General features: G+C 48.7%; 1 protein-coding gene across 1 annotated transcript in view; it reads left to right on the top strand.

The window, feature by feature from the left end:
- SFT2D1 (SFT2 domain containing 1) overlaps positions 1–18,263 on the top strand; it is a gene marked incomplete at its 3' end in the record, with an annotated part of 418,618 nt that overhangs the window by 344,991 nt on the left and 55,364 nt on the right. Inside the window, exon 6 of the mRNA XM_082250937.1 lies at positions 6,516–6,578. Coding sequence (XP_082107063.1) covers positions 6,516–6,578 — 63 coding nt within the window. The remainder of the gene's footprint in view (positions 1–6,515; positions 6,579–18,263) is intronic.

Genomic DNA, 18,263 nt, shown 5'->3' with positions numbered 1-18,263 from the left:
ACACTCAAAATCTTGTGGCCAAAGGAAGCATCCGAGGATGCCAGCACATCAATTCTGTAGAATTTTGACGATCAGGTCGCCGCCTTGCACACCTGAGCCACAGAAGCCTGATGACGAAAAGCCCAAGAGACACTGACCGCTCTAGTAGAATGTGCCTTTACAGGGAAAGGAGGAACCTGACCCTTGATTGAATATGTCTGAACAATCGTCTGTCTGATCAACTTAACAATAGTTGCCGCGGACGCAGCCAAACCCTTCCGAGGTCCCTCAGGAAGGACAAACCGAGAATCAGACTTCCTAAAAGACTCTATGGCAGACAGGTAAACCCTGACTGCCTGGACCACATCCAAGGAATGCAAGGCAATATCCTTGGGATGCTTGGGCTTTGCACAAAGCAAAGGCAACACAATATCCTCATTAAGGTGGAAAGTCGAGACCACCTTGGGGAGAAAAGACTGATTGGGTCGCAGAACCACTTTATCCCTATGAATCACCAGATAAGGCGAACGGCAAGACAGAGCTGCCAATTCAGGTACTCTGCAAGCAGATGTGATAGCTACCAGAAAAGCAACTTTCTGGGACAAAAAAGGCAGAGGAATGTCTCTGATGTTCTCAAAAGGAGGCCGTTGTAACACAGATAACACCAAATTTAGGTCCCAGGGAGGCAAAGGAGCCTTCCTCGGGGGAGCCAGATGCCACACCCCTTGGATGAAGGTGCCAATCAAGGAATTAGTCGCCAAGGTACGCTGGAAGAGAATAGCTAAGGCCGACAACTGACCCTTTATTGTGGTCAGCGCCAAACGCTGATCCACACCTTCCTGCAGGAATGCCAAAATCCTCGCCACCGAAAAGGAGCGGGGATGGAACCCTTGTGAATCGCACCAGGCAATATACGCCTTCCAGGTGCGATAATACATTTTTCTAGTGGTAGCTTTCCAAACCTTCAATAAGGTAGGAATGACAGCATGCGGAAGACCCCTTTCTCTCAAGACCTGGCTTTCAACAGCCACGCCATCAGAGACTGTAAAGCAGGATGGAAGATCGGCCCCTGAGACAGAAGATCGTCTCTCAGCGGAAGCCGCCAGGGAGGCTCCACGACCATCTGCACGATGTCCGCGTACCAGGACCGACGCGTCCAGTCTGGGGCTACCAGAATGACCGGCATCCGTTCCGACGCCAATCTGCGGAGGAACCTGGATAACAGTTGAATCGGAGGGAAGGCAAAAATCAGCCGATACCGGTGCCAAGAGGTCCGTGGCGTCCACCAGAGGATCGCGAGTTCTGGCCACGAACCATCCCACCTTGTTGATGAGACGGGACGCGAACAAGTCAAACACCTCAAACAAGGCGAAAAACCTCCGGATGCAGGGACCATTCTCCCTGGTCCAGGGTCTGGCGACTCAGTCTGCCTGCCAGTTGTCCACACCTGGAATGTGAACGACGAAATTGCTGGAACCTGCGTCTCGGCCCAAGCTAGGATCTCAGCCACTTCCTTGGCCACCCGGGCACTCTTGGTGCCCCCTTGGTGATTGATGTAAGCCACCGCCGTGGCGTTGTCCATCTGTACCGGAACCGGGCAACCCTGAAGCCGAGTTGACCAATGGAAAAGGCAGAGTTTGATTGCTCGGAGCTCCAAGACGTTGATCGGTAAGGAGGCCTCCTCCGTCGACCACGTCCCCTGGGCACAAAGCGTGCCCAAAACTCCACCACAGCCCGATAGGCTGGCATCTGTGATGAGCACCGTCCACAGCTGAGGCCAGAAGGACTTGCCTTGTCAGAGTTGGTGACCGGAGCCACCACAAAAGATCCGATCTTGCGAGGTGGCTCAGAGAAATCCTCCTGTCCAAAGACTGACCTGGCAAGGATCTCCGCTTGCAGAGTTCTTGTGTGAAATTGAGCAAACGGAATGGCTTTGAAAGACGAAACCATCAGACCCAGGGACCGCATACAGGCCCGCAGGGAAGAGAGATCGCTGTCCCTGAGGGACCCAATCTCGTCCCGCAGGGTCTAGAGTTTTGTCCTCCGGGAGAAAAACTTGTGCCTGAGCTGAGTCCAGGACCATTCCCAGGTACTAAAGGCGAACCGATGGGGTCAGTGCTGACTTCTGAAAATTGATTGTCCACCCGAACTCCTAGAGCGTCTGAACCGTGACGGACAGATTGCTTGTCAAAGCTGCACACAAGCTCGACCTTAACAGGAGGTCGTCCAGATAACCAAGGACCGCAATCCCCCTTAAACGCAGTAAAGCCAGCACTGGAGCCAAAACCTTGGTGAATACCCTGGGAGCTGAAGCGAGACCGAAGGGCAACGCCGCAAACTGGTAATGCTCCTCTGCCACCACGAAGCCGAGGTATCTCTGATGACCCTCATAGATAGGGATGTGCAGATATGCATCCTTCAATTTGATGGAGGCCAGGAAGTTCCCTGGACTCAACAATGCCAACACCGACCTGATGGATTCCATCTGGAAATTCTGTACCCACACAAAGCGGTTCCGAGACTTCAGGTCGAGAATCGGACACACATTGCACTCTTTCCTAGGCACCGTGAAACCTGTCCCGTGAAGGCACTGGCACAATGACTCCTTGGGTGAGCAGATCCTGTACTGCCCCCATGAGATCTCTGAAATGATCGGGAGTCAGATGGAGATCTGATGGAAAGAACCTGTCTGCGGGGCGAGATCGAAACTCGATCTTGTACCCTGAACTAATCAGTTTGTGAACCCTCCTGTCCTGAATTCTGGACAACCAGAGTTCCTGAAAGCAACGCAGACATCCCCCCACCCCTGAAACGGGTGAGGGTGTCCCTTCAGGAAGAGGCAGACTGGGCCACCAAACCGGTCTGGCTGGCCTTTGGCTTACCCGACCACGGCTTCTTGTGACCACCCGAGGGCTTGAAGGATTTTCCTTTATCCTGTGCCCCGAAGGTATGAAAGGACCCACGCTGAGCTTTAACAGAAGGCCCCCGCCCCGGCGCGGGTGGACATTCCCTTAGAGACTTGGGGCAAAAGAGTACTCTTACCCCCCCCCCGTAAGCCCCTTGATCAACTCATCCAGAGTCTCCCCAAAAGACGACTCCCCACATAAGGGACATCAGACACAGTATTTTTGGAAGCGTGGTCAGCCGACCAGCTTTTCAGCCAAATAATGCGGCGGACCGCGACCCCGACCGCAGACAGCCGAGCAACTAATGGAGCCTCATCCAAGGCCGCGTCACACAAGTACATCCCGGCCTGGGTCATTTGATCCACCATGTCAACGGCTATTGGAGAGGCTGACTCCACCCCCAGGGTGCTCCGAAGCACCTTGGACCATGCCGTGCCAGCCTGAGAGACCATCACCGAGGCAAACACAGGTTTGAGCAGGGAGCCCGCCACCAAATACATGTAGAGGGAAAGCAGCTCCACACGCCTATCTGCCGGATCCTTGAACACCGGAGAGTCCTCCACCAGCATTAAGGTGGATTTATTTAGCCTAGAAACAGTGTGATCCACCTTAGGTGACACTGCCCAATGTTTGTCCACAGCATCCGCAAAGGGATAGCGGTAGTGAAAACGCTTAGGCACCACCAGCATATGTTTGATGCGACGCCATTGGTCATTCACAATTTCGTGAAACTCCTCGGGGCAGGGGAAAACCTGACCTGACTTCTGGGCCTTTCAGAACCTGAAGGCAGTCCACTTGACTGAGATGACTCATCGTCAAGATTCAAAGTCTCCTTAATGGAACGAATAAGTGCATCCAGCACAGCACGTTCCCGCGCCACCGAGGAGGAAGACTCTTCCTCCTCCCCCTCGGAAAGTGAGGACAGGCACCCCTCCGGGGGGACGTTGTCCGTGGCAACCAAATCAGGCTCTGAGTCAGAGGACTGGGAGGGCATAGGCCGTTTTTGAGAAGTGCGTTCTGACATCAGCAGATCCACCTTGGACGCTAAAGTTGCAAGAGCAGCAGATAATGAGGCCATGGAAGAGGATTCAGGAGTACCTGAAGCCACAACCAAGTCTGTGGGGAATTTGTTATCCTGGGAGTCCATTATTGCAATTTAAAATTAATTGGACGCTGGCCCTTAAAAACGGCAGTTCCCGCGGACCCCCCACCGCAACTCGCACTACTTGAAAAGCCCCTTCAGAACAGGCAATAGCCACAAGAGAAAACCGTTTTAACAGGAAAATACCAGAGAAAACAGTAAAAATCCCCCCACAGTGTCAGTACTTGCCACACGCTGCTCAGTGAAGAAATGGAAGGGAGGGAGGAAGTGACCTCACACCCATAAAGGTCTATGCCCACCCTAAGCCACAAAAAAATGGTGCCTAATAAAAGTCAATGGGAGGAATCACAGGCAAAATGGCTGCCACCCTTACTAGGCGTTTCCCCACAGCCAAGATGGTGCCCGATCGGCGCCAAGACAAGGACCTAAAATGGCTGCTGCCCTTAACACTGATCCCATACAGCCTGCCTTCATCCATGATGGCGGCCGCGCTAAATGGCGCCAAAATAAGTACACACCTACGATCTGGCCACCCCAGGGGACCCCAGAGAGAACCCCTTGATGCTATGGAGCCTCCCATGCCCCCCCAGGTACAGCAAGTGCACCACACAGCGCCCCCAGAAGGGCCAGGAGGGAAACTTACCACGCTGGCCAGAAGGGGGATATCGCAGAGACCACCAGCATTGCCATCCCCTAAGAGTGGGCCCACAGAACCCACCTACAGGTCCTAGTCCCAGGGACAAGGGGGTAGTAGTACTCACCAGTCTAGCGAATGTGGGCACCACTCTGATATGGGAGACCTCCCACCCTGAGTGGGGGTGCCGTCAGCCAGGGAGGGATGCTAGCAACACACAGTCATTCCGGAGTTGAGACACCCCCAGCGAAGTTGGAGATCCGCAGGCTCGTCCCCATCCCGAGGGGCACTGTCGTTGCAAGGCCTGGGCGCACCAGTGACCTGCGACGCTCGTTGGCAGGGTGGGACTCCATAAGGATCTATATTATCCAGTGCGAGGCCCAGCTCTGCTGTCGCTTGTAGTCCTCCAGGAAATTCCCTGACTAACTAGCGATAGTGAGAGAAATAAAAAGCTTTTTTCAAAAGAAAAAACATTTAAGAAAAAAACATAAAGGAACTGAGACGCTCGGTCCTAGCAGAGAAGAGCTAGCCTACTCCTGATGCTAGGCAGCATAAAACTGAGGAACAGTGATAACTGGATGGCCCCCAAGAGGTATGTCTAAATATAGAAAGTTTTTTATTAATATTTCAAACTGCCTAGCTTGCTCTTGCAGAGGGCACCATTACCCACTAGTGAAGGCTGACTGAACGGGCGGCGACTATCAGAGGACGTAAGAGAAAAAGAAAATCCCCCCAAATATGGTTTACACCATGTATAGTGAGGGGAAAAAAGTATTTGAACACCTGCTGATTTTGTACGTTTGCCCACTAACAAAGAAATGATCCAGTGAGAGACAGAATAACAACAGAAAATTCAGAAAAACGCATTTCAAAAAAGTTATAAATTGATTTGCATTTTAATGAGTAAAAAAGGTATTTGACCCCTTCGCAAAACATGAATTAGTACTTGGTGGCAAAACCCTTGTTCGCAATCAGAGGTCAGAAGTTTCTTGTAGTTGGCCACCAGGTTTGCACACATCTCCGGGGGGGATTTTGTCTCATTCCTCTATGCAGATCCTCTCCAGGTCATTTAGGTTTTAAGGCTGACTTTTGGAAACTCGAACCTTTAGCTCCCTCCACATATTTTCTATGGGATTAAGGTCTGGAGATTGGCTAGGCCACTCTAGGATCTTAGAGTGCTTCTTCTTGAGCCCTTTGAGAGTGCTCTTAATCTTCTCTCGTTACCTATATAGAAGACACCTGGGAGACAGAAATCTTGCTGATAGGGGATCAAATACTTATTTCACTCCATTAAAATGCAAATCAATTTCTAACTTTTTTGAAATGCGTTTTCTGGATATTTTTGTTCTGTCTCTTAGTTAAAATCTACTATTAAAATTAGACTGATAATTTCTTTGTCAGTGGGAAAATTTACAAAATCAGCAGGGGATTAAATACTTTTCCCCCTCACTGTAGGATTATTCATGGTGCTAGACAAAGGTGTATTCCCTAGGTCAGTGATGGTGACGCCATCTCTGTTGTGGTTGTCACATTCAGGGTTTGGGGAAAAAACCTCCAGTGGAGATAGATCAGCTGGGAGGCAAAGTAGTAGGCCCTCAATTTTGGCATCGCCAGCCCCCCGGACTATAACTTTGGTGTCACTTTAGGATATAAACTGAAGATAAAATTATAGCCACTGATGCAGAAATCAAGAAAACTCCCAAGTTTGTCAGATTCAATTTCTTATGATAACCTTTTGACATTAGAGTGTGTTGAATTGAGATTACAGTGCTTTCTCTTGGTTAGTGGACTGTGTAAGCATTTCCCCTACCTCACAACTTCCCTTGCAATAGTTTCTTGTGTCTTCTGCAACCAAGAATTGTGTTTAATATTTTTTATTTTATTTTATTTTTAGTGGCAAAAGAAAGGTCTGGCATTCCTCTTCTGTATCTTGCAGTTCCTGGCAATGACATGGCAAGTATTTGTATCTATAGCTTCAGAAAAAAATGTATTTAAATGGAAAACTGATTGGGAACTTATTGTTTACTCATCCCTGTCTTTCAAATTCTAACCATCTTCAAAAAAGTACAGAAATCTAGTGTAATTGCCCTTTTTTCCACTGCTGGGTCTTTTCATTGTGAAAACCTTGTTTGGAGCGAAACCCATGATGAAAAGTGACCTCACAGATATTTTATTCACTATGCATGATTTAATTAGATATAAAATCCAGTGAATATGTTTGTGAGTTTTGACCAGCTTATTGCATTTTAAGAAGTTTACACATCCATAATTACACTGCTCAAAAAAAGATGCACTTTGAAAACACATCAGATCTGAATGGGGAAAAATCTCATGCGGGATATCTTTACTGATATGGACTGGGTACTGGGTTAGGCACAAAAGGATGCCACATCGTTTGATGAAAATGATTATCAATCTACAGAGGGCTGAATTCAAAGATACCATGAAAATCAAAGCGAAAAAATTATGCAGCAGGCAAGTCCATTTTGCTAAAATGTAATTGCAGTAACTCAAAATGGTACTCAGTAGTTTGTATGGCCCCCACGTGCTTGTATGCATGCCTGACAATGTTGAGGCATGCTCCTAATGAGATTACGAATGGTGTCCTGGGGTATACCCTCCCAAATCTGGACCCAGGCATTGCTGAGCTCCTGAATAGACTGAGGTGCAACTTGGTGGCGTCAGATGGATGAAACCTAATGTCCCAATCGTGTTCTATTGGATTTAGATCAGGCGAGCATGGGGGCCATTCAATGATATCAATTCCTTGATATCTATGCAAACAAACATCCTCCAGGAACTGGCTGCATACTCTCGCCACATGAGGCTGGGCATTGTTGTGCACCAGGAGGGACCTAGGACACACTGGATCAGCATAGGTTCTGACAATATGTCCAAGGATTTCATCCCGATATCTATTGGCAGTCAGGGTGCCATTTTCAAGCCTGTAGAGGTCTGTGCGGCCCTTCATGGATATGCCTCCCTAGACCATCACTGACCCACCACCACAAAACCGGTCATGATAAATGATGTTACAGGCAGCATAACATTCTCCACAGCTTCTCCAGACCCTTTCACTTCTGTCACATGTGCACAGGGTGAACCTGCTCTCATCTGTGAAAAACACAATGGCGGACCTACCAATTCTGGTTTTCAATGGCGAATGCCAATCAAGCTCCATGGTGTCGGGGAGTGAGTATAGAGCCTGCTAGAGGACGGCCTGAGTGAGGACCACCTTCATTAAGTCTGTTTCTGAATTGTTTGGTGAGAGACATTCACACCAGTGGCCTGCTGGAGGTCATTTTGTAGGGCTCTGGCAGTGCTCATCCTTTTCCTCCTTGCACAAAGGAGCAGATACCGGTCCTGTTTATGGGTTAAGGACCTTCTACAGCCCTGTCCAGCTCTCCTAGAGTAACTGCCTGTCTCCTGGAATCTCCTCCATGCTCTTGAGACAGTGCTGGGGAGACACAGCAAACCTTCTTGCAATGGCACGTATTGATATGCCATCCTGGAGGAGTTGGACTGCCTGTGCAACCTCTGTAGGGTCCAGGTAATGCCTCATGCTACCAGTAGTAACACAGACCCTAGCCATGAGTGAAAAACACTCAGAAGGATGAGTAGGGGAAAAAATGGCAGTGGCCTCCACCTGTAAAAACCATTCCTGTTTTGGAGGTTGTCTCACTGTTGCCCATCTAGTGCATCTGTTAATTTAATTAACACAAAAGCAGCTGAAACTGATTACCAACCCCCTCTGCTACTTAACTGACCAGATCTATATCCTAGGAGTTTAATTGGCTTGATGCTATACTCTGATTCAAAAGTGTTCCTTTGATTTTTTTGAGCAGTGTTTTCATGTCTATCCTGCACCAGTTGTCTCTGAGGACCACAATAAATAACCAGTTGCAGACTCTGGGTGTCCAATCCTTTTGCCCTGCTGCCGGGATCCCACCTGTCCCAGTACACAGCAATTCAGCTCTGATAAATCATAGCTGCATTGCGGAGTACACAGAGAAGGTCCAGGCGGCTGGAACTGTAAAAAAAAAAAGCAGACTGATTATAGTTTTTGGGAATATCAGAAACTTGGTTTGACAGCTCACATGACTGGCTGGCAGCCGTTCAGGGGTATTCCCTATATCGTAGGGATAGGGAGGGTAGAAAAGGGGGAGGAGTATGCCTGTATTATTATTATTATTATACAGGATTTATATAGCGCCAACAGTTTGCGCAGCGCTTAACAAAATGAGGGCAGACATTACAGTTACACTACAATTTGGAACAAAAGGAATCAGAGGGCCCTGCTCGTTAGAGCTTACAATCTAAAAGGGAGGGTCAATTGATACAAAAGGCAATAGCTGTGGGGGAAGAGAAACAGCGTTATTAGTTAGTAGCCGGGTAGGCTTCTTTAAAGAGAAGGGTTTTCAGGGATCGTCTAAAGATGGATAGATTAGGGGACAGTCGGACAGATTGGGGTAGAGAGTTCCAAAGAATGGGAGAAGCTCTGGAGAAATCCTGTAGGCGAGCATGGGAAGAGGTGACAAGGGAGCTAGAGAGCAGGAGGTCTTGGGAGGACCGAAGAGAGCGGCTAGGTTGATATTTTGAGATCAGGTTAGTGATGTAGCTGGGGGCAGAGTTGTGGATGGCTTTGTAAACTATTGTTAGCACTTTGAATTTTATTCATTGGGTGAGTGGAAGCCAATGAAGGGATTGGCAGAGAGGGTTGGAGGACACTGAACGGTTGGTAAGGTGGATAAGTCTTGCAGCTGCATTCATTATGGATTGAAGGGGGGATAATCTATGTAAGGGTAATCCAATGAGGAGGGAGTTGCAATAGTCGAGGCGAGAGATAACCAGGGCGTGAATTAAGAGCTTGGTGGTGTCATTGGTTAAAAAGGGCCTTATTCTAGCGATGTTGCGGAGGTTAAGGCGGCATGATTTGGACAGGGATTGGATGTGAGCCTGAAAGGACAGTGCAGAGTCCAGGGTTACCCCTAGCACCCTGGCATGTGTGGAAGGACTAATAGTTATTCCATTGATCTTGACAGAGAATTCCGGGGAAGGGGCACGTAGAGGAGGAAATATTATGAGCTCGGTTTTAGATAGATTCAGTTTGAGGAAGTGGTGAGACATCCAGGCTGATATGTCTGTTAGTAGATCAGTGATGCGGGAGGAGACTGATGGGGTGAGCTGAGGGGTAGAGAGGTAGATTTGGGTGTCATCAGCATAGAAATGGTAGTGGAAGCCATGGGAGGCTATTAGCTGACCCAGGGAGGAGGTATAGATTGAGAATAGTAGCGGTCCAAGGACAGAACCTTGGGGGACCCCAACAGTAAGAGGAGTTGCAGAGGAGTAAGTGGAATTGTAAGTGACACTGAAGGTGCGGTGAGATAGGTAAGATTCGAACCAGTGGAGAGCACAGTCTCGGAGACCGAGCAAACTGAGTTTTTTGAGAAGGAGGGGGTGGTCAACAGTATCAAATGCAGCCGAGAGGTCCAAGAGTAAGAGTATTGAGTAGTGACCATTGGTTTTTTTTTTTGCTGTTTGTAAGTTTTAGGAGAGAAGTTTCTGTGGAGTGTTGCCGGCGAAATCCAGACTGAAGGGGATCAAGGAGGTTATTCTCAATGAGGTGCTTGCTCAGGCGGTTGTAGACTAAACGTTCAAGGAGCTTGGAAGCAAAAGGGAGTAAGGAGATGGGTCTTAAGTTATTAAGATTGGAGGGGTCTAGTGAGGCTTTCTTTGTACATCAAGAATCATTTGCAAGTGAATGTGAGGGATGACATTACTTTTTTTTTTTTAATCAAAGAAGGCTTTATTGTAAAATGGTAATATAGGGCAAAACAGTACACAGACAGTAAATTGTACGGTGGAAATCCAAGTCCGGAAACAAAATGTGTACAGCAGACAAGTAAGTTACAATACATTCCAAAGTACAACAGAACATGCAGGCCAGACACGGAAAAGAACAAGTTGGGGGGATGCCAAACCCAGTGTATCCAACCAACACCCCCATATATTTTCAAATTTCTTAGGGGACTTTCTATGATAATAAGTATTCTTTTCTCGAACAAGAATAGAATTCACAGATTAGATCCATTGTGTACTGGTAGGGGAATTTGGAGAGATCCACAATCTAGCTATTCGTTTTTTAGCCAGGTATAACAACCAAGCTATACAGCGCCTTGCGAAAGTATTCGGCCCCCTTGAACTTTGCGACCTTTTGCCACATTTCAGGCTTCAAACATGAAGATATAAAACTGTAATTTTTTGTGAAGAATCAACAGCAAGTGGGACACAATCATGAAGTGGAACAAAATTTATTGGATATTTCAAACTTTAACAAATAAAAAACTGAAAAATTGGGCATGCAAAATTATTCAGCCCCTTTACTTTCAGTGCAGCAAACTCTCTCCAGAAGTTCGGTGAGGATCTCTGAATGATCCAATGTTGACCTAAATGACTAATGCTGATAAATAGAATCAACCTGTGTGTAATCAAGTCTCCGTATCAATGCACCTGCCCTGTGATAGTCTCAGAGGTCCGTTTAAAGCGCAGAGAGCATCATGAAGAACAAGGAACACACCAGGCAGGTCAGAGATACTGTTGTGGAGAAGTTTAAAGCCGGATTTGGATACAAAAAGATTTCCCAAGCTTTAAACACCCCAAGGAGCACTGTGCAAGCGATAATATTGAAATGGAAGGAGTATCAGACCACTGCAAATCTATGAAGACCTGACTGTCCCTCTAAACTTTCAGCTCATATAAGGAGAAGACTGATCAGAGATGCAGCCAAGAGGCCCATGATCACTCTGGATGAACTGCAGAGATCTACAGCTGAGGTGGGAGACTCTGTCCATAGGACAACAATCAGTCGTATACTGCACAAATCTGGCCTTTATGGAAGAGTGGCAAGAAGAAAGCCATTTCTTAAAGATATCCATAAAAAGTGTTGTTTAAAGTTTGCCACAAGCCACCCGGGAGACACACCAAACATGTGGAAGAAGGTGCTCTGGTCAGATGAAACCAAAATCGAACTTTTTGGCAACAATGCAAAACTTTATATTTGGCATAAAAGCAACACAGCTCATCACCCTGAACACACCATCCCCACTGTCAAACATGGTGGTGGCAGCATCATGGTTTGGTCCTGGTTTTCTTCAGCAGGGACAGGGAAGATGGTTAAAATTGATGGGAAGATGGATGGAGCCAAATACAGGACCAGTCTGCAAAAAACCTGAGACTGTGACGGAGATTTGTCTTCCAACAAGACAATGATCCAAAACCTAAAGCAAAATATACAATGGAATGGTTCACAAATAAACATATCCAGGTGTTAGAATAGCCAAGTCAAAGTCCAGACCTGAATCCAATCGAGAATCTGTGGAAAGAACTGAAAACTTCTGTTCACAAACGCTCTCCATCCAACCTCACTGAGCTCGAGCAGTTTTGCAAGGAGGAATGGGCAAAAATTTCAGTTTCTCGATGTGCAAAACTGATAGAGACATACCCCAAGCGACTTACAGCTGTAATCGCAGCAAAACGTGGCGGTACAATGTATTAACTTAAGGGGGCTGAATAATTTTGCACGCCCAATTTTTCAGTTTTTTTTTTTTTTTTTTTGTTAAAGTTTGAAATATCCAATAAATTTCGTTCCACTTCATGATTGTGTCCCACTTGTTGTCGATTCTTGACAAAAAAAAATACAGTTTTATATCTTTGTTTGAAGCCTGAAATGTGGCAAAAGGTTGAAAAGTTCAAGGGGGCCGAATACTTTCGCAAGGCACTGTATATGTATGTGGATGATAAAGCTCCTCATCCAAGCTCCCCAACAAACATGTCAGCGGAACCAGTGCAAGCTGAACCTGATATACTTGATTGATAGTAGATACCACAGAGTTCCAATATCTCACAAATTTAGGGCATTTCCACAACATATGAAATTAGTCACCCGGGTGTACATGACATTTCTGGCAGATAGGTGTGTCTCGTCTACCCCATGCATAAAGCTGAGTTGGAGTTTTATAGGTGTGATGAAGCACAAATAAATGAGACAATTTATGATTAGCAGACACCGACGCCAAGGGACCAGTTGCCAGTATCTGCTCCAACTGGTCTCCACCAATTGGGCCAACATCCCGCTTCCACTTTTCCCGACAGGGAAGTAGGGCTGAGTCTTACAGATAAGATAACCGAGTAATATGAATCCTAGAAATAATGCCTTTTTTTCCCCTATCAATAAAGATGGATTCTAAAAAGGTAGACTCTATAGGCCGCAAGAGGGTGTCTTCTTTGACTACGAAATGCATGACAGTTGCATATACTGATATCTACAATTCCTAAGTAACGGAAAATCCATAGCTGTTCAAATTATTTTATATCATGTAGCACCCTCCTAGGTAGGTGCTAGGTAACCTATAAGGGAGACCTTGTCTGCTTATCAGCAGGGTCCAATTATTCAGTCAGGCTGTCATGTGTTCTCAGGTGTGACTGTTGAGTCTCCAGTGAGGGGTCTCATTGGACAGTGGAGGAAACCTGACAAATAGCACACCAGGGCTTGTATCCATCCCAGAGGGCAGATTCTACCGCAATGCATCCTGGGAAGGGGATATAAGTCAAAGGGGAGCACATGACAGGTTGTTTTTGGCGGGAAGCAGAGTCCCAGGAGGGAGGTGACAGCTGTCTCTCCTCCTGTCAGCGTGGAACGGATGTCCTGGGCGGGTGGCCTAGAGGACAGAGGGTTGAGCTGAGCTGCAGAGAGGGATCCAGTGTGCTGAGGACCACGCAGAGCTGTGGAGGTCAGAGTTTCCAGGAAAGCTGTGTCCTGAGTACTGTAGACTGCCCCGGGGTCTGCCTAGGATAGGGGACCGCTCTGGAAGGTCAGAGGGATCCAGGAGCCAGCTAACCTGTGCAGAAGGTATAGAAAGGGGGTGCCAGTGTATAGACCCTGAAGAGAAAGAGGGTGCCAGTGTGTGTGGGCCTTGAAGAGTTAAGAGTTGCAGCAGTGCTTACAAATAGCTGCCTCAGTTGGGAAGGCTGAAGGGAGCAGTACAAAGGACTTTTGAGTCACAAGGAAGTGTCAGTAGTCAGTTCAAGTTCACAGACAGTAAGTCAGTGTTGATCAGAAGTGGCACACAGTTGAGATGTATATATTTAACTCCAGCTCGTATACTAGCAGGGAAACCTCCAAGTCTGGTCAACTCTATGTAAAAGCGATTATTCCAAAGAGGGGTAAGGATAAAATAACCTGAAAGGCCCAGTCTCTGTTTGACCACCCTCCACGGTTTTAGTCAAAAGTTGGGAAGTAGGGCAGTGGGAGGGGACATTAGGGAATCCCATCTCCATGTGACAAAAAAGAGGTATAATCCATGTCAGGGTGTATCAGTAGTCCCCGTGAAGGGTCCTCGTGTGTTGAGAGATCCAATCCCATAAAGTGTTGTAGTTGAGCAGCAAAAAAGTAAGTCTGCGAATGTGGGACAGCCATCCCACCCCTCTCTTTAGGATATTGTACATAGTTACATAGTTAGTGAGGTTGAAAAAAGACATCAGTCCATCCAGTTCGACCTATGATGTGTGTGTGTTTACTGTTAACCGCACATTGTATACCCCTGTATGTTGTGGTCTTTAAGGTGCCCATCTAATACTTTTTTGAAACGATCAATGCTCCCTGCTGATACGACTGTTTGCGTAAGAGAATTCCACATCCTTACTGCTCTTACAGTGAAGCCGCCTTTCCTCTAGTTTTAGTGAGTGGTCACGTGTCTTATTGTATTTCCTTTCTCTGAATAGGTTTTACCATATGCTAGGGTTGCCAGTACAATATTTGTACATTGATATCATATCCCCCGTCAATCGTCTCTTCTCCAGAGAGAATAAGTTCAGTGCTTGCAGTCTTTCCTCATAGCTGATGTCCTCCATTCCCCTAATTATTTTTGTTGCCCTTCTCTGGACTTTCTCCAGTTCCAGCACATCCTTCCTGAGGACCGGTGCCCAGAACTGGACAGCATACTCCAGATGTGGCCGGACCAGAGTCTTGTAGAGTGGAAGAATAATCTATTTTTCTCTTACGTCCTCCGACAGTCGCAGCCTCCTCTAAGTCATCACTGTTGCGTATTGACTTCCCATCCGCAGGAGTAGCTAGGCATATAGACTTAGTCCAAAGACAAAAGGCATTAGCATATAAACACCCATGGGGGCTGTCCCATCTGGTCAATACCCCCCCTGCATAACCACTCCCAACTCAGTTTTAATCTGCCTAGCGTCAAAAGTAGTCAGGCTTCCCTGTGCTGGGGCTTCAGTCTCAGCCTTCCTAATCTTTTATTTGATTTTCTTTGAAAATGTCAATTTTTTTCTTACTTTACTAGCTGTTTATGTGGTCAGCTTCTAGTGTTAGTCTTCTCTTCGGATGAAGATGGATCATGCGGTGCTGGGATTCGGACTGACCGCCCTGATTCCCCAGGGCAGAAGGGTCAGATGGACCCCCAGCCCACCATCGAGCGTTCAGCTATGGTTCGCCCTGGCATTACGAACGACCCATCCCTGTTCGCTGCAGGGATGCAGCCGTGAGGTTGCTACCTCACAGGACACATCTGCGGTGCTGCAGTGTCATGTCCCTGGCTCACGGCACTCCCTGTCAGGTGAGGACAGCGGTTTTCCGTGCATAGAGGCTCCCCACGCCATCTGGTACAGGTAAGTGCTTCTGTGTGGGGCCTCTGTCTGGGGTGGCAGTCTGTGTTGCTGTGCGTTCCCCATGTCTGTGCCTGTGTGACTCCCTGTGCGATCCCTGTGGGGATCGATTGTACAGATACTGTATGTTGTCTGGGGGTCCCTTTCCCTGTTGTCACTTCGGTGCATTGTTGGGGGTGCAGATGTTTTTTTGTGTGGCGACCGCAGCGGTGTATTTTCGCGCGGTCCGCCATCTTGGCCATGTTCAGGCATGGGTAGCTCCCCTGGGGTGACACTGCCTGCTATTTTGGTGCCATTCGCCGCCATTTTGTGGGAGGTGGATGATCGGTCCGACCGCATGTTCGGCGGCCATTTTGGCGTAGTCTCCAATGCATTCCTATGGGGCAGCCATTTTCCACAAGTCTGGCAGTCTACAGCCCAGCCTACTTCAGCAGCACTTCCTTTCCATCTGCAGCAGGACATCGGTAGCAACACTCTGCGGGCTCTGAAGGTTATCGCTCTCAATTTTCCTCTGTATTATCGCTTCTGGCTCAGTTTTCTCTTCTCCTGTTGGGGTCTTTGTAGCTGTAGCGGTGGGCTGCGCATACCGCAGCGATTTTAAAAGGGACAGTACACATTTTATTGCACTGTTTTCTTGTCTCTGATAACTTGAGCAATGGATTCTCAGGAAAGCAAGTTCCCCCCAGCTTTAGTGGGGGTCCCCAGTTCTCCTGTGGCCCCGCTGCGACCTGATTTGGCTGCTGTGGTGGCGACTTTGGTGTCTAATATGGAAATGTTGATGTCTGAACGTGCTGCAAAAAAGAGGCCCAGATTTTCTCTCTCCTCTGATTCAGCTGGGGATATGGCTGCTGCTGCGAGCGTGCCCTATTCAGGGTCCCGCTCATCCTTGGACCCCCGGGGTATGAGGGGGAGGCTGAGATGGAAGGGGTTGATACCTCCTCCCCAGGGTCACCTGAAGAACGGGCGACCATGGATGAGTTAATTGTTTCTGTTAAGGAAACCTTAAATTTAGAGGATGAGCCCTGTCCTCCGGGTGTTGTGTCCTCATTTGGGACGCACAGGACCCGCAAGTCGGCGCAGGTTTTTCCCTGCCCAGCTGAGTTTCATTACACTGTTAATGAAATATGGCGCACGTTGAAACGTCCATTCCTGGTACCTAGTCGGATCAAATTGCTTTATCCGTTTGCGCCGGCTACGGAATCACGATGGTGTGTGCCTCCACAGGTGGATCACACTGTGGGCGTGTTAAACAAGGCTACCTTGGTTCCTACTGAAGATACTCCGGTTTTCCGGGATCCCACGGACCGGCGGTTGGAGTCTCTAGCCCGCCATTCCTACACGGTGGCGGGTTCGTTGCTCAAACCTGTTTTTCGTGTCCGTTTTGGTGGCTTAGGCGGTGGCTGATTGGACTAAGATGCTTAGGAGCAGTCTCGTGTCTGATGATGTTCCGCCTGCCCGGCTGGAAATGGTGGATCAAATCCACCAGGGAATCATGTATCTGTGTGATGCGGCCTTGAATGAGGCCCCTTTAGTGGCTCGCCTGTCTAGTGTCTCGGTGCTTAACCGGCGACTGATAAGGCTGAAGAGCTGGTCGGCTGACCAGTCCTTGCGGAAAGCAGGTGCTGATTTTCCATATGCTGGTTCTCGCCTTTTTGGCGAGGCGTTGGATACCCTGGTGAAAGAGTACCTTGCTGCCCCAGAACCCGAAGAACAAGTCCTTTCGTGGCAAGCGGGGTTCTGCATCTCGATCCACTCAGGGGTCCTTTCGTACCTTTCCGAACCAATCCAAGGGCAAGCCCTTCAAGGCCCAGGGCAGCCAGGAGAAGCCCTGGGAGGGCATGCAGGAGTCGGGCAATGCCGGCTCAGTCCGACTCTGCCTGAAGGGGCGCCCTCACCCGTTTCTGGGGTGGGGGGACGCTTGCGCGGTTTCCTCCAACCTTAGCTGCTCCGGATATCGGACAGGTGGGTTCCGGAAATCATTCGATCAGGTTATGAGATCGAATTCCTTTCCCGGCCGGCGGGCAGATTCTTTCCCTCGAAGCTTCACTTGCCTCCTGGGCGTCGGCAGGACCTGCATCAAGCGGTGTAGGACCTTTTTGCTCAGGGGGTGATTGTCCCGGTGCCTCATCGGGACAGGTTTCGGGGATTTTATTGCAATCTGTTTGCGGTGCCCAGGGAGGGGGGCAAAGTGCGTCCTATTCCCTATATGGGAATGATTCTGGACTCTGCTCAGGCAAAGGTGTTCTGACAGAGGACAAGCTCCGGACCTTGCAGGTCGAGCTCAGGTCCCTCAGGGACCACCCGTCCTCGTCGCTCAGGACCTGTATGCAGGGCCTAGGGTTGATGGTGTCGGCCTTCAAGGCGATACCCTTTGCTTAGTTTCACACGCGGGCTCTCCAGTCGGAGATCCTGGCCAGGTGGGACAGACTGCCTCAGTCCCTGCTTCTGAGTGTCTCATTGAGCCTCTGTGGTGGCTCCAGTCCCCGTCGGTGACGGAAGGCAATTCCTTCCGTCCGTTGGTGTGGAAGGTGACTACCATGGATGCCAGCCTGTCGGGCTGGGGTGGAGTCCAGGGCACATGGTCGGAGGAGGAGTCCTCCCTCCCGATAATGTACTGGAATTGCGAGCGATAAAGCTCTGTCTCTTCCAGGAGTCGGACTGTCTTCGGGGCCGTCCTGTCCGGGTACAACCACCAAGGGGGCACCAGGAGTGCTCGGGCGGCCCGGGAGCTGACCGACATTCTGTCTTTGGCCGAGACTCATGTCCCGGCGATCTCAGCAGTTCACATTCCGGGTGTGAAAAATTGGCAGGCCGACTATCTAAGCCGCCAGACCCTGGACCAGGGGGAATGGTCCCTACACCCGGAGGTCTTCCGAATGCTGTGGGCGGAGTGGGGATCCCCGGACGGTGATCTGTTAGCATCTCTGCTTAGCCGATAGGTGGAAAGGTTCGGGGCAAGAACGCG

This window comes from Pelophylax lessonae, assembly GCF_965119305.1.
Source record: "Pelophylax lessonae genome assembly, chromosome: 3".
NCBI classification, from domain to species: Eukaryota; Metazoa; Chordata; class Amphibia; order Anura; family Ranidae; genus Pelophylax; species Pelophylax lessonae.
This window is presented reverse-complemented; position numbering and strand designations above follow the sequence as displayed.